The 24,428-nt window shown below is 41.3% G+C and overlaps 1 protein-coding gene across 3 annotated transcripts in view; it reads left to right on the plus strand.

Annotated features, from left to right (window-relative positions):
• Nucleotides 1-22,966, plus strand: part of LRRC31 (leucine rich repeat containing 31) — a 30,814-nt gene extending 7,848 nt beyond the window's left edge. Inside the window, exons 2-9 of one of the 3 annotated variants that reach the window (XM_011949012.1) lie at nucleotides 771-914; nucleotides 1,701-1,868; nucleotides 5,685-5,852; nucleotides 6,053-6,220; nucleotides 7,564-7,731; nucleotides 10,426-10,593; nucleotides 14,103-14,270; nucleotides 21,977-22,966. In XM_011949012.1, coding sequence (XP_011804402.1) covers nucleotides 771-914; nucleotides 1,701-1,868; nucleotides 5,685-5,852; nucleotides 6,053-6,220; nucleotides 7,564-7,731; nucleotides 10,426-10,593; nucleotides 14,103-14,270; nucleotides 21,977-22,308 — 1,484 coding nt within the window. In that variant the 3' untranslated portion in view covers nucleotides 22,309-22,966. Of the gene's footprint in view, nucleotides 1-770; nucleotides 915-1,700; nucleotides 1,869-5,684; nucleotides 5,853-6,052; nucleotides 6,221-7,563; nucleotides 7,732-10,425; nucleotides 10,594-14,102; nucleotides 14,271-21,958 lie in introns of all 3 variants that reach the window. The other 2 variants (XM_011949015.1, XM_011949013.1) reach the window with 2 other exon arrangements.
• Nucleotides 22,967-24,428: the final 1,462 nt, after the last annotated feature.

Consider the following 24,428-nt stretch of genomic DNA (forward strand, 5'->3'; position numbering starts at 1 on the left):
TTCACCATGTTGGCCAGAATGGTGTCAATCTCCTGACCTCGTGATCCGCCCGCCTCAGCCTCCCAAAGTGCTAGGATTACAGGCATGAGGCACCGTGCCCGGCCACTATCATGTTATCATAGTGTTATTACAGAGGAAGCTGGTGAGGCTGCCACAGTAGTCCCTAGTAACAAGAAGGACAAATGAGGCTTTCCAAATGCACTTTCTGGCAGGAGTTGAGAAAAAGCAAAAGCTCTCCCAGGCCTGGTTTCTCTGGATATGTGTTTGCCAATTGAATGGTCTAGGAATGACCGGCAAGAATTCCACTCACCCCATGTAGCCATTTGAAGCTCCTTGATGGTGATTTCAATGCTCTCCCTTCTTCACCTGCTTGGTTTGAGTAGGCAAGTATCTCCGCTTCCTCCCTAGTAGTTGCATTCACCAAAGATATGTGTGCCCTTCAAGTAAGCAAGCATCTCAAAAGCTGGTCTGACAGGTTTACTTCTCACCCAGGAATGCAGCTCTGTCTTCATGCTGAGAAGCCCAGGTCAGGTCATGATAGAAAAGCCACTGAGTTTCTCAGGCTCCTGAAGCAGTGTCTGAGCGCCTGGTGGCAGAAACAGTGGTTAGTTAAGCTTTGTCCCTAGTAAATGGCTCTGCCTCTGAGTTGAGGTTTTTATAAAAGAGCAACTCAGAGTTATGCAGTCTTTTCATTTATCTGCTTGTGCTCACTATGCATCTTTAATACATCCATCATTAACAGCAAATTCTTTTTTATGCTTATCACACAGCTAAGCCTCTCAGTTCAGAAATGGAATTGAGATCCAGTATGGAGAAATATGAGCAGTTCCTGCAGAAGCTGGGCAAAAAGGCTGTCAACAAGTGTCTAGATTTGAATAACTGTGGATTAACAACAGCAGACATGAAAGAAATGGGTCTGTATGCAGTGGACTTTGCATAGAGGAAGATAGGGCCTTTCCACTGAGATGAGCAGATAAAACATACTCAGCTACCCACCTAGTAGCCCCAAGTCTGCTGAGTGGTCCCAGACAATTGCAGAAATAGCACCGCTATTTTTTTTTTTTTTAAGATAAAGGCCAGGCGTGGTGGCTCACGCCTGTAATCCCAGCACGTTGGGAGGTCGAGGTGGGTGAATCACAGGGTTAGGAGTTCAAGACCAGCCTGGCCAAGATGGTGAAACCCCGTCTCTACTAAAAATACAAAATAATTAGCCAGGCGTGGTGGCGGATGCCTATAATCCCAGCTACTCGGGAGGCTGAGGCAGAGAACTGCTTGAACCTGGGAGGCAGAGGTCGCAGTGAGCCAGGATCGCGCCACTGCACTCCAGCCTGGCAACAGATTGAGACTCCTCACATACACACACACAAAAGCAAAGCAAGTTAATTGATCCTTCCTTAAGTTTTGAAGACTTCAGCTGAATTTAGGAAAAGAGGCTGTATGAAATCTTACAGACACACCTCTGCATTTTCAGACTGCAGTTATTTGGCAGAAATAAAAAACATCCTAAGAAATAGAAAATGTAAACATCACAGTTTCTCCAATTGTACAGCTGAGGGCTCTTTGCCAAAAGTCAGCATGCCCACCCCTGTCTATTCTCTTACCATGTAAAACTGTGTCCTGTGTGTATAGGCATTGCATTTTATTTACTGCAAATCCCAAGGCACATACACATATCTGTATTTTCTTCTGTTCACTTCTAGTTGCCTTGCTGCCTTTTCTCCCAGACTTGGAAGAACTGGATATCTCCTGGAATGATTTTGTAGGTGGAACCCTCCATTCTGTCACTCAGCAAATGCATCTGGTCAGCAAGTTAAAAATCTTGAGGCTGGGTAGCTGCAGACTTACCACTGATGACGTTCAAGCACTGGGTATGATGAATGCATTTCTTAAAAAATTGATTCGGCCGGGCGTCGTGGCTCATGCCTGTAATCCTAACACTTTGGGAGGCTGAGGTCGACGGATTGCCTGAGCTCAGGAGTTCGAGACCAGCCTGGGCAACATAGTGAAACCCCATCTCCACTAAAATACAAAAAATTAGCCAGGTGTGGTGGTAGGTGCCTCTAATCCCAGCTACTCGGGAAGCTGAGGCAGGAGGATTGCTTGAACCCGGGAGGCGGAAGTTGCAGTGAGCCGAGATCATGCCACTGCACACCAGCCTAGATGACAGAGCAAGACTCCATCTCCAAAAAAAAGAAGAAGAAGAAGAAGGTGGGTTCACTCAATGCACCTTTGCAAGCTGAATCCTCAAGGGCAAACTATCTCTGTTGCCTGCTCCATTGAGGATCATGGTCAAGGGCATTATGCTGTATTGGGCACTTGTATAACTGCTAAAAAGTCATGTAAACCGTGTCTAGGTCTGTGCTAAGCTCTGTGGATAGAGAAAAGAACAAGGCTGACCAGGTCCCTGCTTTCAAGTAGTTTATTTATTTATTTATTTATTTATTTATTTATTTATTTGAGATGGAGGCTCACTCTGTTGCCCAGGCTGGAGTACAGTGGTGCAATCTCGGCTCACTGCAACCTCTGCCTCCCGGGTTCAAGCAGTTCTCCTGCCTCAGCCTTCCAAGTACCTGGGATTACAGGTGTGCACCACCACATCCGGCTAATTTTTGTATTTTTAGTAGAGATGGAGTTTCACCATGTAGGCCAGGCTGATCTCGAACGCCTGACCTCAGGGAATCCACCCGCCTCAGCCTCCCGAAGTGCTGAGATTATAGACGTGAGCCACCGTGTCTGGCCTCATGTAGTTTAAATGGAGGTTACTGTAAAACATGCTCACACTGGGTCTCAGTTACTTCATGTGTAAAATAGAGGAGTTAGAGTAGACAAGAATTAAGTTATTTTACAATTCCAAAAGAATACTTCTCTCTTCTGTTTTCCCACCCACATTTTGAAAAATTAAACAAAACAAGATTTTTAAGTTAATAGTTTAACTAGAACTAGAACCTCCATTAAGTTAGTCTATATATGGAACATAGAATTCAATCTGTACAATGTCATTCTACTTATCCAACTGCTGTACCAAAATGCTTGCTGGTTTATTACATGTCTTTGATACTTTTTAATCTTCTTTTATTGTAAAGTTTCTTATTTTCATGACTTATTTTAATCCTTTACATCTATTTAAAGATTTCTGTAAAAACAACACATTTTATGCCAAATATCTCTGCTTGTCAGTCCCTCCCTGGAAATGGGGGCAGCTGACATCCCCTGGCCCATGCCTCCTGTAGCTGAGGAGAAGCATTACACATCTCAGGTTGACCAGATCCTACTTCAAATCCTAGTGCTCACCCCGCCCCCCTGGCCTTTTTGTTTTGAGACGGCTTTTCATTCTTGTCACCCAGGCTGGAGTGTAGTGGTGCAGTCTTGGCTCACTGAAACCTCTGCCTCCCTGATTCAAGTGATTCTCCTACCTCAGCCTCCCAAGAGCTGGAATTACAAGAGTGCACCACCATGCCCGGCTAATTTTTTGTATTTTTTTGTATTTTAGGCGTGCACCACTATGACTGGCTAATTTTTATAATTATTTTGTATTTTTTGTATTTTTAGTAGATCCTACTTCAAATCTTAGTGTCTATCTCCCAGCACCCCCCTCTTTTTTTTTGAGATGGCGTTTCATTCTTGTCGCCTAGGCTGGAGTGCAGTGGTACAATCTTGGCTCACTGAAACCTCCACCTCCCTGGTTCAAGTGATTCTTCTGCCTCAGCCTCCCAAGTAGCTGGGATTACAGACGCGCACCACCATGCCCAGCTAATTTTTTTGTATTTTTAGTAGAGACAGAGTTTCACCATGCTGGCCAGGCTGGTTTTGAACTCCTGACTTCAAGTGATCTGCCCGCCTTGGCCTCCCAAAGTGCTAGGATTACAGACATGAACCACCACACCCGGCCCCTACTGCCACTTTTAACTAGCTTTGTGAACATGGACAAATAATTTAACTTTTCTGAGCCTCAGTTTTCTTATATCTGAAATAGGGATAACTTCCCTCTCAAAAAATTGTTGCAAGGATTAAACAATTTCTTTAAAGTACCTACTGCATGCCTGGTGCATAATAGGTGCTCAATAACTGATAGTCCTTCTTTCTCCATTCTGTCATCTAAGATCACCTTTCTTTGGGTTTACATGAGCAGTTTAGCCCCACATTAAGCAGCTGGTTATTGTGTAGCAGACTCACAATTTTAACATACCATTACTCACGTGTGAAAAGACAACTTTCTTATTTTCTATGATTAACCTGATCTTTTTCCTGATCCTCCATCCTTAGAAAACAAGAAAATGAAATTTCTGCCTGGGACCTGTTCCAAACTTACCTGGTTGAGGAGGGAGTGTGTACTGTTGTTGTTCTGATGTTTGTGCCCTTTTCCCTCTCCCAGAGTTATTTCTTCTCTGGAAGGACTTCTGCATCCTCTCCCATCAGGAGGGGCTTACCTATCTATCATCCATACTCTGTCTTCTTCACTCAGTCTTAATGTAAATGGGGTATAGGGAAAATAAATGGTTTCTTGATAAGAGAACATAAACCAGAAGGCATTTCAAAATTGTTACACCCATTATAATAGTTTAGTACCAGGTGGCAAATGCATGGCACTCCAGTACCATGACCACTGCAGACATAACTAATCAATCATGAGCTCTTTCTCCCTGATCCTGGGGAACACCTCAGAACTATAGAAGGTCACCCCCAATTGACTGGCAAGTGCACACAAAATGATGCCTGTTCATTGCTGGCTTAAGATGCTATAATTGCTGGAGAATATGCATTTTAGCCTGGGGTTCCTGGATTTCTAAAACCTTAATCCATGGAATGAACAAACAATGGTAGAAGTTCAAACCCAGGGGCGGGTAGTAAAGAGGCTTCTAGATACAGGGGACTTGCCAGAATGCTTAATTATTTGCACATTGAGAAAGTACATTTTCCATGTATGTGTCTACCCCCAAGGCAGGGAAAATCATTCCTAAGGGCTGATCTGTGTGGTCGCTTCTCCTGTTTTCTCCCAGCCTCCACTCTGCAGCCCTGGGAGCTTTCCTGTGTGTAATGGTTTCAGAAATGTTAGTTTTCATCCCTGTTTCACTGCACCCTTCTTTACCCCTTAAGGCAGCATGGCTGTTATAAGATGCTAGTGCCTGATGCTCTATTATTAGTTTCTCTGTGTAGTGGTCAGCTCAGGTTGCATGTGATATTCCTTATATATGGGCATGTGATATTCTTGACTTTGGAGAGAGCTTTACTATATATACAGGCTTGTGATATTCTTGACGTTGGAGAGAGCTTTACCTCTGTGGCGGCCAGTTATCTGCTTTGCCTCACTTCTATCCCTGGTCAAACTTCTCAGAAATGCTGATGCCAGAGAGGGGGGCTAAGGGAAAGCAGATGAACCACCACAAAAGCAGCTTCCTAAAACCACCCTACCAATAGGTGGATTTTTCTACAACAACGATTGTTTAGCTCATACGCATGACTTCAGAATTTTGGAGGGACTAGAATGACTGTACGTGTAAATCTAGAGAAGCGCGCCCTGCTATGAAGGAACTAGATTCTTTCCTTCTCTCTGTTCCTCTGTGCCAAACAGGACAGTACCTGGCCCAGTTTCCACACTCCATTAATCATGGTTGTGCTGATTCTGAAATGAATTCCCTGCTTTTCTGACTAGTGACTAACAGAATTTTCGGGCCATTTGCTAATAGGAGAAGCACTTGAGATGATTCCTGAACTTGAAGAGCTAAATTTGTCTTGGAACAGTAAAGTGGGAGGAAATTTGCCTCTGATCCTTCAGAAGTTCCAAAAAGGGAGCAAGATACAAATGCTTGAGCTTGTGGATTGCACTCTTACGTCGGAAGATGGGACATTTCTGGGTAAGTGGAATTTGAAGAGAAAAAAAATTGAAGATGCTCATTGGATAGCTTGGGAATCTAAGTTTGCTGTGTTTTGTCTTATCCTGAATTTAAAGAAGGGTATGTAGGAGGGGAGTGGAGTTTTACGTCACTATATCCCCAGGTGACATAAAACTCCACTCCCCTCCTACATACCCTTCTTATTTGGATTTATTTTCTAGGTCAACTGCTACCTATGCTGCAAAGTCTTGAGGTACTTGATCTTTCCATTAACAGAGACATTGGTGGCAGTCTGAACAGTATTGCTCAGGGATTAAAAAGCACGTCAAATCTTAAAGTACTGAAGTTACATTCATGTGGATTATCACAAAAAAGTGTCAAAGTATTGGGTGAGTTAACAATGGCTGGATTTAAGATTACAAGTATAAATATATATGATATACATATAAATATATATATTGAAAAGTTACTAGGAAATATAGCAAAATATAAATAGTGGTTGTGCTAGGGAATAAGATTATGGGTAATTGAAATCTCCTTTAGGCTGGACGCAGTGGCTCACACCTGTAATCCCAGCACTTTGGGAGGCCCAAGCAGGTGGATCACTTGAGATCAGAAGTTTGAAACCAGGCTGGCCAACATGATGAAACCCCATCTCTACTAAAAATACAAAAATTAGTTGGGTGTGGTGACACGTGTGCTTGTAATCCCAGCTACTTGGGAGACTGGGGCAGCAGAAATCGCTTTAACTCAGGAATCGAGATTGCAGTGAGCTGATAGGGATGACAGAAGAGACTCCATCTCAAAAAAAAAATCTTTTTTATATTTTATTTATTTTCTAAATATTTGACAGAGAACATACACTTTCATGATTATAAAAATGAGCCTTTAATATGACTGACTCTGAAAAGGCCAGTATATTTTAGGTTGAGATAAACACTGGGAAAAATAAAGTTTCTTTGCTGCTAGAACTACTAGGTTTTCTGTTCTGAAAGTGTCAGCATTATTTTATGCTCCGTAGTAGGAAGGAATCAGTATGGATAAAAAGAATGGCTTCGATGGCGTCTGCAGTTAAAACTTATTCCCCTGTACATAGTATCCATATTTACGGAGAATAGGAAATGCCATTGAACTTACAGAACCTGTAATATTCACTGGCAGCTTGAATAAGTCTAAAAATCTATGTAAACTCCAGTGCTCAAGTGTAATAGGAGAGGATGCTCAAGTGTAGTTGCAGGATTCAGGTCAAAACCCTCGGCAATCTATGCAGATCTTAGGGAGCGTGTATGTGAAATCATGGTCGGGTCCACAGAGGGCCAGATGGTAGGAAGTTTACACTTATTCCTCCTTTTGTCTTTTGTGAACACAGTGTGCTCCCTCAGCCTCCCTTACTGCACCACAGCCCCACCGCTGTTCCACACCTTCTTACCACCTTGCAATATGTCAGAATGGTAGTAGAGATGGGGTTTCACCATCTTGGTCAGGCTGGACTTGAACTCCTGACCCCGTGATCCACCCCACTTGGCCTCCCAAAGTCCTGGGATTACAGATGGGAGTCACCACGCCTGGTCCGGTTTTTCTTTTTTTAAGAGATGGATCTCACTATTCTGCCCAGGCTGGACTCGAATTCCAGGGTTCAAGCAATCCTCCCACCTTGGTCTCCCAAGCAGTTGGGACTATAGGTACACCATTGTGTCCAGCTCTCAGAATGGGATTCTGACTTTCTTTGTAGATGCTGCTTTTAGGTATTTGGCTGAGCTGAGGAAATTAGATCTTTCCTGCAATAAGGATCTAGGTGGAGGTTTTGAAGACTCGTCGGCTCAGTTGGTCATGCTAAAGCAACTGCAAGTCCTAGATCTTCACCAGTGTTCACTAACAGCAGATGACGTGATGTCACTGAGTAAGTACATATTACAGAGCAAAGGAAAGACTTTTGGAATCTTGGCCTATCTTTGGAAACTTGGAAATTTTAATATGTACACTTATAAATTTACTTTTTATGAAGCCATTGGAAAGATTAATTCCTAAAAGTTCCGTGAATGTCTCAACATAGTACTTGGCATGTATTAAACACCCAGTAAATGTTAGTGAATCTCAATTCCACCTATACATGCCTGTAAATGATAGATTTGGCACTTAGGGAAAACTTTGAATTTATGTCGCTGTTTAGAAATAAATCTCTTAGTGTCACAAAGCTGATTACAAACAGGTTACACACCTGTAACCAAATGCCAACACAAAAGGTATTGAGGATTTCTGAATAACAAGTGAAGTCAAGCCACTCAGATACAAATGAAGTTACAGAAAAAGAGTCAGCGGGGTGGTGCGTGATGGCTATATGTTACCGCTTTAGGCAGCTACACTTATTTTCCTACTGTAAACATAGTTCTGTAATTACAACATGTAATATATAAATGCAATTTCCCATAGCAAACAGAGCAAGCATAGCCTTGAGATTAAGGGTTTTATTCCATCTGTGGCCACAGTAAGCCTTCAGTGTACATCCAGAATCTGACCGTGGCTCACCATCTAGACCTCCACTACCCTGGTCCAAGCAATGATTATCTTATGCTTAGATTATTGCAAGAGCCCAAACGGTCTCCCTGTCCTCTATCACTCTGACTTCATTCACTCCCCCTCCTCCTCACTGACTCCACCCTGGCCACAGCCCTTGCTGATTCTCAGACACGCCAGGCATGCTCTGGCCTTGGGCCCTTTGCCCATGCTCTCTCTTTCCAGGTCATGGGCAAGTCCAGGCTAGAGGTATCTCATTTAGCATCTCCCCACTGCTCAAGCACAGGCACCTGCACATGGTTGGCACCAAGTAAATGCATGTTGAATATGTGAATGAATGAAGAATGAGTGCACAATGAGAATACAAATAAGTTTTTGGTTGTTTATAGTACAATTTGGGGAGGAAGACCGTAAGACAGGTTTCTAGGTCTAACACATCTATCTTTTTAAACCTGCTAAATTATCTCTCAGACTCTTCTCTCAATATTTGGGAAAATGAGAAGAGTTCAAGGCTTTCATGAAGATTTAAAAATGACAGAATAATCCCTTTTTGAGCTTTGCATGGAGCGTTATGAGTTCTTACCATTCCCTTTACTTATCATAGCCTGAGTGTCATACCTAGGAAGACCTTCATGAGTTATCAGCCTACCACATTCCCTTGGTACAACTAAATAACATGAATACCACATTTCATTTTGTTACTCAGGGCTGGAGGACCTCAATTGTTCCTACTGGTATAATGGAGGACTAGGCTTTCCTTACCTAGGTTCACAGCCACTGACATGGGTGAATGGCCCTGGAAAACTAATAATTATTTGATAAGTGTAATGAATTGCATTGTTCTCCTTCTGCTTAATTTTGAAAAGATGGAAATGAAAATACATCCTGCTTTATACTTTATGCTGTTAAATAATTGAACATTCTTTTATCCAATCATTGTAAATCGCTCCAAAGAAATGGAATTGTAGATCCTTTAAGCAGTAACTACTGATGAATCCTCTAATGGTGTGGGACACTGTGCCAGGGGCTGCAGAAAATCCCAGCTATCAGGGAACTTCGGTATGGCAGGGGCAGGAGTAAACCAACACATATTCAAACTGCATGGCGAAATACAAAATGCTGAGGGGGTTGGAAGAGGGAGAAGTAGTTACACCTGTTGACTTTACAAGTGCCTGCCTGCCTTCCCTGCCTTTCCCCTTTCTTTCCCCGACCTCTCTCCCTCCTCCCACAAACATTTATATCTCTGATGTTTCAGATACTGATCCCCATTCTGGGAGTGAGATAGTTCCTATAACACAGAGCTTGCCTTCAGTGAGGGAAGACAGAAAACAAATATATCAACAAGAAAATATCACATAATGCTGGGTGCTGTGAAAATAAAATATGGTGATGCGATAGTGGCCAAGGGGTTACTTTGGTGTGGGTGACCCTGGAAGGCTTCAAGGAGGTGAGCCAGCCTTGTAGAGATCCAGCATACTGCATTTTCTGCCTTGGTAAGAGTTGGGGCAAAGGCCGGAAAAGCAGCCAAAAGATAGTGAACGGGGGTAATTCCTAGCCAGGCCCCTCAGGATCCAGTGTGATTACCAACAGGTGTCTGTTCTGTTTGCTCTTTTCATTGCCTTACTGGTACTTACATTCTGAGAAAAGAATTATAATTTCAAACATTAATTGAGCAGTTAGTATGTGCCAGGCATTATACCAAGCACTTTATCTTTACCAAGTCACTTTACCTTCCCAATGACCACCGAAATAGAGAAGACTAAGAGTTCTAGAGTTGAGAATGCTAAAGTTCAGAGAGGTTAATTAACTTGTCCAAAATCACACAGTTCTTTAGTAGCAGATCCAAGATCTAGTTTTCTGTCTCCACAGCCTTTGCTCTTCTAGCCTGGAAAGGAGCTTGGAAGCAAGAAAGCCCAAGCAGCATGCTGGGAAGATGGCTGGTTTGCGGTGTGTAAGGGAGGGAGGGTCGGGTTGGGGAGAGCTGTATTGACTGATAGATTAAACAGAGTGTGGGAACCAAACACCCGGAAGACTCTGTGAGATGGTGCCTAAAACATGTCACTGCTGGTATTTTTAACAGCCCAGGTCATTCCTTTACTCTCAAATCTTCAAGAACTGGATTTATCAGCCAACAAAAAGATCGGCAGTTCTTCTGAAAACTTACTCAGCAGGCTCCGATTTTTACCAGCGTTGAAGTCATTAGTTGTTAACAACTGTGCTTTGGAGAGTGAGACTTTTACAGCTCTCGGTAAGAGATTTCCCAGATCCCTGCAGGAGCCATGCAATAATGTGAGAGGGAGACCTCTTTTTCTCTGCATTTCATTCCAAGGTTCAGCCAAATTTGGGAAGTACTAATTTGTCTTCTTTTCAGGACATATGCCTTCTTAAAAGTTACCTTCTGAAAGTCCAAAAAAAATGATTCTAGTATGTGCAGGGTTTTGTTGTTGTTGTTGTTTGTGTTTTGAGACAGAGTGTCACCCAGGCTGGAGTGCAGTGGCATGATCTTGGCTCACCGCAGCCTCTGCTTCCCAGGTTTAAGCGATTCTCCTGCCTCAGCCCCGAGAGTAGCTGGGATCACAGACAGGTGCACGTCACCACACCCGACTAATTTTTGTATTTTTAGTAGAGACAGGGTTTCACCATGTTGTCCAGCCTGGTCTCAAACTCCTGACTTCAAGTGATCCACCCTCCTGGGCCTTCCAAAGTGCTGGGGTTATAGGTGTGAGCCACCGTGCCTGGCCATGGTATATGCAGATTCAACATTTAAAATTTAATGTGTGTACAACCAACCTGGGACCACCACATCCATGGTAACTTGTAATTTTGCGGAAGTGTCAGTATGAGTTGGGATTGCTGTGGATCTGATAGGAAAGTAAGCCATTTACTAGAGTGTGAGCCTAGCTAACTGCCAAGCAATCACTCCCCACAGGATTTATGTGCTCCCTTAGGAATCTGTGTATGCCTTAAGGTCACGGATGTGCCCCAGCCTACATCAGGAACCTACTGAATCTGAAAGTTGGTGACAAAGTTTCCATTTGATGACAAGTGCAGTGTCAGCAAGTAAAGGGAGGCGGCGTTGGGGACCCTGGCACTGTGTGCACAAACTACGGGTTCCCTGGGTGATCGATTTGGAGAAGTGCTACCAAGTGTCTTTGTTTCACAATATCTCCCCTTACTTGCTGACATTGCACTTGTCACCAAATGGGCAGAACTTAACAACTGACATTTATAGAGCATATCCTATGTGCCAGGCCCCTTTCCAAGAACTTTACATGCATTCACCAATTTAACTCTTACAACTGTATAAGGCATGTGCCGTTGTTCCATTTTATATTTTGCAGACAAGGAAACCGAAGCACAGAGATGTTAAGTACATGAGGTAACCTAAGGTCATAAGAGCCAGAGCCAGGATTTGATTTAAGGCAGTCTAATTCCAGATGTTTTGGAGACAGAAAATGTACCATACTCTTCCCCACAGAATAACTGTAATCAGTTTGAGGAAGTTCACAGGCACCCCTTCAAGCCTATCTGTAGAGTCTCTGATGGGTCCATGGGCCCTAGAACAGCAGGGCTGAAAGCTACATATCCTGGGACTTTTCCCCATCCAGAGATGTGGACGATGAGATGAATGATGCTGAGGGGGCGCTGGGAAGAGGGCATGGTAAGGACCAAGTCTATGGGAGCTGAGCAAAATACTCGGGCTGAGCAAAATACTCAGGCTGAACAAAATACTCAGGCTGAAAAGGAGGGCAAGAATGCCCTAAATATAGTGTTCTTCAAATTTGGGGGTAAATAACATGCATTTATTTTTATTAATGTATAATAATAAATAGCTACTCGTTTTTATGAATTTAATGCATTTATTTCATTAATAATAGCCCTTGTCTGGTTGACAGTACAATTCATTTTTAAGGAAGTGCCAACTGATTAAAAAAAAAAAAGAACACTGGTGAGAAGGTTAGAGAGAAGGATTCTGTTTTTAGCATTATCCAGGAAGCACACAAATCCAACAACTCCAGCCACGTGTATGGGGGCAAAAAGGAGTTAACATAGCAGACTTGATGCTGCTATCCCTGGAAAGGCCTACTGTCAACCAGAAAGACCGACCCTTAGCTGATATCCCAGAACTTGGAATCTGGGGGTGTTCGTACCATTTCCTAACTGATAAGGGTGGTTTACTATGCCTAACCTGTTTGCACAAACAACATGGTTTATGCTGAACATGAGCTTTTCTTTTGTGAGCATGGAATTTTGGTATATGCTGGGTGGAGGGTACCTAGATGACTGACCCCTAGTAAAGAACTGTGGACTTGGGCCAGGTGCAGCGGCTCACACCTGTAATCCCAGTACTTTGGGAGGGTCTTGCTCTGCTGCCCAAGCTGGAGTGCAGTGGCACTATCATGGCTCACTGTAGCCTTGATCTCCTGGGCTTAAGCGATCATGCCATCTCAGCCTCCCCAATAGCTGGGTCTACAGGAACGTGACACCACACCTGGCTAATTTTTGTATTTTTGGTAGAGACAGAGTTTTACCATGTTGCCCAGTCTGGAAAAATATGTTTTTTTAAAGGAACTGTGGCCATTAGAAGGCACAGCTGTTTCTAATTCTAGCTGCACAATCAATGAATCATGATCAACGAGGTATTACACTAAATTATATCATCTGACATAAATCTACTATTCAATTTGAATTAAGCAAATGAAGCAAATATATATTTCTGTACATTGCTTTTAGAAGAAAAAGTTCCATTTCTCCTTAATGTAGATCTCTGTACCATGAGTAAGGGATTTTCTTACTAGATATTATAAAAGAATGTATATTTTCCCCTCAAACACATTATTCTCTAGAAGGAAGGCAGAATAGTTTAAAGTACAATTAACTTGGAAATAAGATATTCTGGTTAATTTTAACTTTGGGGGCAACTGAGAATTAAGCAGAAAATCTTTTACTTTTCTTTAAAAATGTTTCCAAAACACATTAGTTGCCTTCCTTGCCTGCATTTATTGCAGTAAAGTAAACACAAATGGGTTTTGGTATTTCAGACTCTTAGGGAGACTTGACCCTATCTCAATCTCAGCAGTGACTGTGCAGTGGAATATGTACCAACCAGGACACATTCTGAAATCTTGACTAGCCGTCCAAGCACTTTGCCTCTTTCTCCTTCCTACATGTGAAATAAAGGAAAGAAACCCCAGTTGGACAGTGAATTCCAATTTATCAAGTTTTGCTTTGCTAAAGTTTCCAATATTTCCCCAAATAAAAACAGACAACAGGCTGGGTGCGGTGGCTCACGCCTGTAATCCCAGCACTTCGGGAGGCCAAGGCTGGTGGATCCCGAGTCAGGAGATCCAGACCATCCTGGCCAACATGGCGAAACCCCGTCTCTGTTAAAATACAAAAATAATTAGCTGGGCATGGTGGCGCGCACATGTAGTCCCACCTGCTTGAGAGGCTGAGGCAGGGGAATCACTTGAACCCAGGAGGCGGAGGTTGCAGTGAGCCAAGATTGTGACACTGCACTCCAGCCTGGTGACAGAGCAAGACTCCGTCTCAAAACAAAACAAACAACAACAACAACAACAAAAAACAGACAACATAAATTGAGGCCATAAATTTAAGGCAGAAGAAAATGGCCTCTACAACTTTCTCAATCCCAGTTATATTAATGTGTTGTCCTAGACCAGTTTCCTCAAATCCAAAGCTTATGATCTGTAAGAAAACCTAAATTACTGCTGTTCTTATCGTTATCACTTTTAGCTGAAACCTCTGTTCACCTCTCTGCTCTGGAAGTATTTAACCTTTCTTGGAACAAGTGTGTTGGTGGCAACTTGAAGCTGCTTCTGGAAACACTAAAGCTTTACATGTCTCTTCGAGTGCTGAGGCTGAGCAGCTGTTCCCTGGTGACAGAGGACGTGGTTCTCCTGGGTTTGTATCTACTTGTTCCCAAGCGGTCTTGGCACACAGAGCAGAGGGTGCCGCCCCTGCAAAGCACCGGGTGGGGAGGTGGGGGAGGCACTAGACTTGGGGTGAAGCCCTCTGTGCAGATTGCCTTCTCCCCAATATCTCCGGAGAGTTCTAATTAAAATGAACAAAGGCAATTCTAAAACCACATGACAGTGGGGGGTGTTTCCTAAAAGGATATGGATTTAGATAGGTGGGGCGGTTCCTGGAAGGCAAACAACTGTTCCACGCCTCCCTGGTCCGTGAGTTTTCCCACTTCAGACATCTACATCTCACCCATCCCCATGGTTCCAGCACTATTACTTAACTTTTCCTTTAAATTGACTCTTTAATTTAAATGCTTTTATTTAAACAAGAAGCTGATTATCACTGTAACTGAAATGCAGGTATCACTTCTCATAGATATTAGACTGCTGATGGCTTTGATTAGAGACTCCTCCTCACTATTAGAAAAAGATGAGAGGGGTTAAAGGCATACTGTAGTAACAATCTGACCCTTTTTCCACGTCAGTCTAGAAAGATGGAAAGATAATTGAATAAGGAATAACTTTTGCACTGTGGGATTGAGGCTACCCAAATATTCCCTAAAATCATTCTATGTGGCCGGGCGCGGTGGCTCACGCTTGTAATCCCAAGACTTTGGGAGGCCGAGGCTGACGGATCACTTGAGGTCGGGAGTTCAAGACCAGCCTGACCAACATGGAGAAACCCCATCTCTACTAAAAATACAAAATTAGCAGGGCATGGTGGTGCATGCCTGTAATCCCAGCTACTCGGGGGGCTGAGGCAGGAGAATCGCTTGAACCTGGGAGGCAGAGGTTACGGTGAGCCAAGATTGCACCATTGTACTCCAGCCTGGGCAACAGGAGTGAAACTCCTTCTCAAACAACAACAACAACAACAACTCATTCTATGTTTCCACTTTCCCATTATAAAACAATAACCAGAGAGTACTCTCTCTGTCTCCCGTCTAGCCTTGTCCTCACACTCCGGTCACTATTCAGCCATCAGCTGCCAGAATTCCAAAGCAATGAGCACGCCTCCAAATGAAGGGTCAGAACAGTCACTCCAAGTAGTTGTATGTGTGTTTTTAGTGTATATACTAGTCAGTTTTGCTATGACATGGTACATGGGCCTAAAAATCATGTGTTATGCAAGAATTATTCAGTAATAACCACAGGACTTATGGTTGGAAGCACCGCACTCAAATACTTCATCAGTGGCATATTTTAAAAAACAGAAGCTATGACAAATAGCAATACCGTTTTACATATTAAATAGTTAAGAAATGAGCAAATATTAGACTTTCCCCTGAGAAAGACCTGAAGTTTGTCTGTGGAAGTGGCCTGTCCACACTTCAGTTGGTGGAAAGAGGGTGTGTGGATAGATGAGGGTTGTTGTCCTCATGAGGTGTGTGCATGTCTACCTTTTCTTTTTCTTTCTTTCCTCCCTCCCTCCCTCCCTCCCTTCCTTCCTTCCTTCCTCTCTCTCTCTCTCTCTTTCTCTCTCTCTCTCCCTTTCTTTCTTCCTTCCTTCCTTCCTTCCTTCCTTCCTTTTCTTTCTTCTTTCTCAGAGTTTCACTCTGTCATCCAGGCTGGAGTGCAATGGCATGATCTTGGCTCACTGCAACCTCCACCTGCCAGATTCAAGACATTCTCCTGCCTCAGGCTCCCGAGTAGCTGGGATTACAGGCGCCTACCACCACGCCTGGCTAATTTTTGTGTTTTTGGTAGACACGGGGTTTCACCATGTTAGCCAGGCTTGTCTCGAACTCCTGACTTCAGGTGATTCACCTGCCTCGGCCTCCCAAAGTGCTGGAATTACAGGCGTGAGCCACCATGTCCAGGCTGTTTATTTCTATATGCAGCTCAATTCAGCTGGGGACAGTCTTATATGTTCACCTAGTGTTTCCTGTGGACAAATCGTGCATAATGCAAACAAGAAATTTGCATTATGCTCAAATTGTTTCCTGACATTTCAGTCCCATTGAAATAAACTTGTGTTTTCAAAACAAGTGTTATAGCAAAAATGATTGTAATTAGAAGATGGAACAAAACATTGTGATTTTAATTTGCATTTCCCTAATGACCAGTGATGTCAAACATCTTTTTATGTGTGTATTTTCATTTCTTAGCTCCTTTGGTGAAATGTCTGTTCTAAATCTCTTGCCTAATTTTAAAAATTGGATTGTTTGTTTTCTTGTTGATGAGTTTGGAGAGCTTTTTAGATTTTTCTGAATACAAGTAAGTCCTTTATCAGAAATATAATTTGCTATTATTTTCTCTGGGTCTGTCCCACTGGCTTTTTCATTCCCTTAATAGTGTTTTTTTGCAGAGTAAAGCTTTCAGTTTTAATAAAGATCTATCAATTTGTTAATTTGATGAATTTTTTGTATTGCGTCTTAGAGTGTTTTGCAAATCTAATTTCTCAAAAATTTTTTCCATATTTTTTCTTGAAGCTTTGTATTTGCCTTTTATATTTTGACCTATTATCTATTTTGAGTTAATTGTTATACAAGGTATGAGGTATGGGTAGAGATTAATGTGTCTGCATGTCACTGTCCAATTATTGGAGTGTCATTAGTTGAAAAGACTATTCTCCATTGATTTGCCTTTATATTTTTGTCAAAAATCAATTGGCCATATTTGTGATGGCCTACTTCTGGTCTCTCAATTCTATTCCATTGATCTCTGTGTCTCTTATTTTACCAATATCATGCTGTTTTGATTGCTGAAACTTTATAGTAAGTCTTGAAATGAAGTAGTATTTCTTTGTTCTTTTTCAAAATTGTTTCGGTTATTCTAGTTACTTGGCATTTCCATATATAGCTAGCATCAGATTGTCAATAGCTATTTTAAAAATCCATCTGGAAATTTGATTGGGATTACATTGAATTTATAGATCAATTCAGGGAGAAATGACATCTTAACAATATTGAGTATTCCAATCCATGAACACAGTCTATCTCTGTATTTAAGTACTCTTTGATTTCTTTCACTGGTGTTTTATAGTTTTTATATTTTGTTAAATTTGTATCTGAGTATTTAATTTTTGTGCTCTTACAAAAGATACTGTTTAATTTTAGATTCCCAATGTTATTGCTAGTATGTGGATATACAATTGATTTTTGTATATTGACATTTTACTGCAACCTTGCTAAACTCATTTGTTAGCTGTAGGATATTTTTGGTAGATTCTGTAGTATTTTCTATATAGACAATCATATCATCTATGATTACAGACAGCTTTTTTTTTTTTTTTGAGATGGAGTCTCATTCTGTCACCAGGCTGGGGTACAGTGGCACTATCTCAGCTCATCACAACTTCCGACTCTTGAGTTCAAGTGATTCTCCTGCCTCAGCTTCCTGAGTAACTGGAACTACAGACACTCGCCACCACCCCCAGCTAGTTTTTGTATTTTTAGTAGAGATGGGGTTTCACCATGTTGGCCAGGATGGTCTCGATCTCCTGACCTCGTGATCTGCCCACCTCGGCCTCCCAAAGTGCTGGGATTACAATGAAACCACCGCACCCAGTCTAGAGACAGTTGTATGTCTTTACCTCCACTGCATATCTTTTATTTCTTTTTCTTGGTTATTTAGCCGGCTAGGATTTCCAATAGATGTTGAACGAGATGAGAGCAGACATTCTTGCCTTGCTTCCAGTCTTAGTCCCCTAAGCTGAGGGGGAAAGCGTTCCATTTTTCACTATTAAGTATGACGCTAGCTATAGGTTTTTTTGTAGCTACCCTTTATCAGGCTAAAGAATCCTAATTTGCTAAGAGTTCTTATAATGAGTTTTGTCAGATTATTTTTCTGCATCTATTGAGATGAGCATTTAAAAAACTTTATAGTTCATTAATATCATGAATAATAATATTAATAATAACTAATAATAATAATAATATTAACTGATTTTTAAATGTTAAATCAGCCTGGTCATGATCATTATGTATTATCTTGTTTATATAGCACTGGATGTTATTTGCTAATTTTTTTTGAGGATATTTGTGCCTGTGTTCACAAGGGATAACAGCCTACTGGGTTTCTTATAATGTCTTTGGCTTTGTTATGAGGGTATAGATAGCCTCATACAATGAGTTGGGAAGTGTTCCTTCCTCTTTTATTTTCCAGAAAGATTGGGTAAAATTGGTATTATTTCTTCCTCAACTGTTTCACAGAATTTACCACTGAAGCCATCTAAACTTGGAATTTTCTTTGTGGGATATTTTAAATTACCAATTCAATTTTAAAAATAGAGATAGAAAAAAATTAGAGCTAGGACTATTCCAGTTGTCTATTTCTTCTTTAAGTTTTGATAGTGTCTTTTAAGGAATTGGCCCATTTCATCTAGGTTGTTGAATTTATGGAATTAAAGTTGTTTTCCTTATTATCCTTTTACTGCCCATAGTGATACCTCCTGTCTCATTCCCGATATTGATAAGTTGTGTTTCTATCTCTTTGTTCTTGGCTAGCGTGACCAAAGGTATTAGTTTTCTGTTGCTGTGTAACATGTTAATTTGTGGATTAAAACAATATCCATGTATTTGTTCACAGTTCTTTTTAAAAGCTTATATAAATGTAAGGGGCACCAGTGCAGTTTTGTTCCATGGGTATATTGTAGTGGTGAAGTCTGAGGTGCTGATGTAACCATCACCAGAATGAATAATGCGGGAAGTAATTTCTCATCCCTTACCCGGCTCACAGTTCTGTAGGTAAGAAGTCCGGCACAACTTGTGTTGGTTCTCTGTGTAGGGTATTACAACACTGAAATCAAGGTGTCAGCCAGGCTGAGTTCTCATCTGAAGCCTCTAGGAATAAATCCACTTTCAAGCTCATTTTTGTTGACAAGAGTCTAGGACCTTGCAGCTGTAGGACTGAGGGTCCTCTTTTCTTGCTAACTCTCAGCTGGGGGCTGTTTTCAGCTACTGGAGGCCAGCCACATTCCTTGATACATGGCTCCTCATTTGCAAGCCTGGAATGGATTGTCCGTGCCTCTCACACTTTAAATCTCTCTGACTTCTGTAACTTCCTTCCTCTTCTGCCACCAGTAGGAGGAAATTCTCTCTGCTTTCAAAGGGCTCCTGTGATGAGGTTAACTCCATATGGATAATCTCCCTTTCTTAAAGTTGGGTGTGCCATATAGCCTAAGCTAATCTTGGGAGCAAAATCTATCACATTCAGTCCTGGGGACACAATGGAAACCTTAAGGTGGCTATTTAGAATTCTGACTATCATAAGGGTTTATTGATGTTGTGAGTCTTCTAAAAAATAAGCTTTTGATTTTTATTTATTTATTTTTCTGAATTAGACACCATTAAATATATTTAAGTTATTTTATTTAATGTTTATAATTAAAATTTGCTTCTTCAATTAGGTTTTTTTTTTTTTTTTTGAGACGGAGTCTCGCTCTGTCACCCAGGCTGGAGTGCAGTGGCGTAGTCTTGGTTCACTGCAAGCTCCGCCTCCAAGGTTCAAGCCATTCTCTTGCCTTAGCCTCCCCAGTAGCTGGGACTACAGGTGCCCACCATTATGCCTGGCTAATTTTTGTGTGTGTGTGTATTTTTAGTAGAGATAGGGTTTCACTGTGTTAGCCGGGATGGTCTTGATCTCCTGACCTCGTGATCTGCCCATTTTGGCCTCCCAAAGTGCTGGGATTATAGGCGTGAGCCACCACACCAGGCCTCAATTAGGTCTTTTTTATTTTTGTCTGCATCAAATTTTATTTGCCATGTCTTCAGCCATCGTATATATTTTTTTAATCTTTACTGACAGTTTTTTCTTAGGTCAAATTTATACTTTTACATTTCATCAGGGTATATTTTCCTTCTTTGAATTTTTAGTCAATAACAAGTATTACAGGTCAGGCATCGTGGCTCACAACTGTAATCCCAGCACTTTGGGAGGACGAGGTGGGTGGATCACCTGAGGTCAGGAGTTTGAGACCAGCCTGGCCAACATGGCGAAACCCTGTCTCTAATGAAAGTAAAAAAAAATTAGCTGGGCGTAGTGGTGGGTGCCTGTAATCCCAGCTACTTGGAAGGCTGAGGCAGGAGGATCACTTGAACCTGGAGTTGGAGGTTGCAGTGAGCTGAGATTGTGCCATTGCATTCCAGCCTGGGCAAAGAGCAGCTCTATCTCAAAAAACAAAAACAATAACGGCAACAAAAAACAAGTATTACTATAAGTGGTTTTAGCAATTGCCACTTTTATATTTTTTCTAATAGAAACATTAAAAATTTGTTAATCACTAGCTTATGCACATTTTAAAAATAATTAATGGCATTTATTTTTTCACATAGTAAACTATAAAGAGTATATCTATGGCCTACGTTTCCACTACCTAGATTTTTAAAAATGTAATAAATCTAAAATAGTAAAATAGGATGAAAGAGAAAAAGCATGCACATTGTCTTTAACACTTAGTTAGGTCTCGAGAATATTGTGAGTAATGTTGCAAGACAGGAAGGAAGAGAGACACACATTGACATGGACACCTAGAGACAGAGTGCAGCTGCTGTGTGCACGGGTGGCTGAGCTCTCAAATTCACTGTGGAATGAAACTGTAGGCAAGTGAAAGTGATGGAGTTGGAACATCCTCCTTGATTGGAAAGCCATGTGTGTGAGGAAAGACTGAAAGAACAGGGCATGTTCAGTCCTAGAGGGATAAAGTTTGAGGGAGACCTGGCTGTTGTCTAACACTGCAGGGCTGACATGAGGAAGAAGGAGCTGAATGTTTCAGCTGACTGATGGGGGCACGGGGTGAAAGACACCAGAAGATAGATTGGGGCCCTGTGGGAAGGCTTCCTCCTGCTAGGAGCTGCTCCATAATGCTGAGGCAAACTTGAAAGAACGGTTCAGGCAGAATTGTGATGATCATCAGTAGAGAGGCTGTGAAAAGGATTTCTCTCTGATCATTTACTAGGAGGTTGGATAAGGAGACTTCCAAGATCCCTTTCATCTCCAAGATTCTACACAACTCACCTGATCTCTGCAATCCATTCCTGGGTTTGGTTGAAAAGGGAAGCATGTTCTATTTGCCTTGGTTATCTCTCCTGCCTCCTCTTACAGAAGTCTTTATTTCATCAACTTATTTATTTTCTGATCAAATAGCTCAGATTGTACATTAGTCATCATTTTTAAGTGCCATTGTAGGTAGTACCCATATAGGGAAAACTGTCATGTGTATTGGGGTCTCTAAGGTGAATTGGAAATTATCCAGGTATGTTCTGCATATGGAAAGTGCTCATTTAAATAATTGCTGGATGAAGAATGACTGAATGAACAATGAACAATTAAACAGTATAAGCAGCAAGACGATTATTTACAAATGGTCCTTAGTTAAAGCCAATGAGCCATCACTCTTTATATTTAATTAGAGAAAGACTGTAGGAAGAGCTGGGACTCCAGTGGAGCCGAGAGCAGGAACTTGACAAAAAAAATTATTGGATTGGGATTTGGAAAAAGAAATTTAAAAAGCTGTAGATGGGATGTACAGAGAGGAAATCTGTTACCAATTTCAGATGTCCTGAATAAAGCTGCTAATAACAAATCATTGCTAATTACTAATCTTGTCATTACTAGTCCTGGAGATAGTGTTATGGGAAATGGGAATAGCCATGGCAGACAGTATTCTTGTATGTTAGCATTTAGAGTGATTTTGTTTTCCAGCGTCGGTCATACAGACAGGTCATCTGGCCAAACTGCGAAAGCTGGACCTGAGCTACAATGACAGCATCTGTGATGCAGGGTGGACCATGTTCTGCCAAAACGTGCGGTTCCTCAAAGAGTTAATCGAGCTGGATATTAGCCTTCGACCATCAAATTTTCGAGATTGTGGACAATGGTTTAGACACTTGTTATGTGCTGTGACCAAACTTCCTCAGATCACAGAGATAGGAATGAAAAGATGGATACTCCCAGCTTCACAGGAGGAAGAACTAGAATGCTTTGACCAAGATAAAAAAAGGAGCATTCACTTTGACCATGGTGGGTTTCAGTAAGCTGCCTTCCCACAGCCTACTAAGCTACAAACCATTCTCCAAAGGAAAAGAACATGAACCAATTCCAGTGTCATGAACTGAATATCAACTTCTGGGCCATTTAATGGGACTTATATTACAAGAGCTTTGTAAATATATGTATATAATATCTAATATAAGCATGCCATTATTCTCTGTCTCATGAAACAAAGGCGGCATTTTTCAATGGATTTGTTTTGGATATATAATTAGTTCATTTACTGTTTAGAAGCCTTGCCAAAAGCGTTTAGATTCTGGTACTGCAACTGCTTTTCTCTTGCCCAGAAATGTTGTGCCTCTTCTTTTCCTACAAGTTAAATGTTCTAAATATAAGGGTGTGCGTGAGTGTGTGTGTGTGTGATTCTAATGTGAAAGGCACTAGCTGTCTAAGAGTTTCATGTATCATTACTATCACTATATGTATCTTAATGTGGTCTATGTAAGTTTTTATCAGAAAGCGTACCCTTCTATGGTTTATTATTTTGTGTTCTGGTGCCTTTTATCTCAGATACAAACCAGAACAATAATGACAGTCACTGACATATAAATCTTAGTAAAAAGTGTTAGAAAATTTAAAACTCACTGTGAAAAACACATCTTGTTAAAATACATTAAAACTTCTTTTTATTGTTTAAAAAAATTGTTAACATATTGCCTCCAGGCATTTCTTTGAAATGGAATTGGCTCATAAAACTAATTTAGTTCATTAATGACAGTTTTCATGTTGCTCTAAACTATTTTTGAAATCTTTGATTTTCTTTTACTAGAGCATGAAAGTCATTGCATGGCAGAGAGGTTTGTCTACACCTTTCTATTCTGATACGCTCTAGTCAAATTATGTTTTGCTTTCTTCTTACTACACTAATAATTAGTATTGCAATCACTGCCTGAAAGACATGCAAATTTAAAATCAACACTATTCCAAATTAAAACGTTTTCAGGATGAGGAGGTTTTGAATGCTGTAAAGGGGATATTTTGGGTTACATCGTATGAAAGAATACCATGAATACCATAAGCATTCCCATGAATTCCATGAGTATCTATGCATATACAAAAACCTATGCATGAATGTTCATAGCAGCTTTGTTCACAATAGCAAAAAAACTGGAAATGATGAGTGAAAGGTTAAACAAACTGTGGGACTATGGAATACTCCTTCAGCAACAGGAAGGAACAAACCACTGATCCATGCCCCAGTTGGATAGACTTCAAGTGGATTATGCTGAATAAAAAAGCCAATCCCAGTTACATACTGTATGTTTCCATTTATGTGACATTCCTAAAATGACACAATTATGGATCTGGAGAACAGGTTAGGCACTGGGAGAGGAGTAGGCAATAGGTATGGCTACAGAGGAATAGCACAAGGGAAACTTGTGGCAATGGAACAATTCTGTGTCTTGATTGTGATGGTGCCTACAGAAAACTATATGTGACAAAATTGCATAGGATTACACACACACACACACACAAATGAGTGCAATGTTAATCTTCTGGTTTTGTTATTGTGCTATAGTTATGAAAGAGGTCAGCATTGAGTGAGGCTGAGCAGTGCATGGACCTACCTAAATATTTATTTGGAACTTCCTGTGAATCTATAATTATTTCAGAATAAAAGTTTTAAAAGTAGACTGGCTGGGTACAGTGGCTTATGCCTGTAATCCCAGCATTTTGGGAGGCCAAGGCGGGTAGATCACTCGATGCCGGGAGTTCGAGACCAGCCTGGCCAACATGATGAAACCCCATCTCTACCAAAGAAATATAAAAGCTAGGCATGGTGGCATGTGCTTATAGTCCTAGCTACTCAGGAGGCTGAGGTATGAGAATTGCTGGAACCTGGGAAATGGAGGTTGCGGTGACCCAAGATTGCACCACTGTACACCAGCCTGGGCAACAGAGTGAGATCCTGTCTTAAAAAATAATTAAAAATAAATAAAAGTAGGCAAATAGTAGAACGAACTCCTGTGTACTCATCACCTTATTCTACAGTTATTAATGTATGGCCAATCTTGTTTCACTTGTACTCCTACCCACTTTCCCCTCCCCCTCCCATATTATTTAGAAGAAATTCCAAGGTGTTATATCATTTTATCCATAAATA

The sequence above is a fragment of the Colobus angolensis genome, unplaced genomic scaffold (assembly GCF_000951035.1).
Source record: "Colobus angolensis palliatus isolate OR3802 unplaced genomic scaffold, Cang.pa_1.0 Scaffold289, whole genome shotgun sequence".
Lineage (NCBI taxonomy): Eukaryota > Metazoa > Chordata > Mammalia > Primates > Cercopithecidae > Colobus > Colobus angolensis.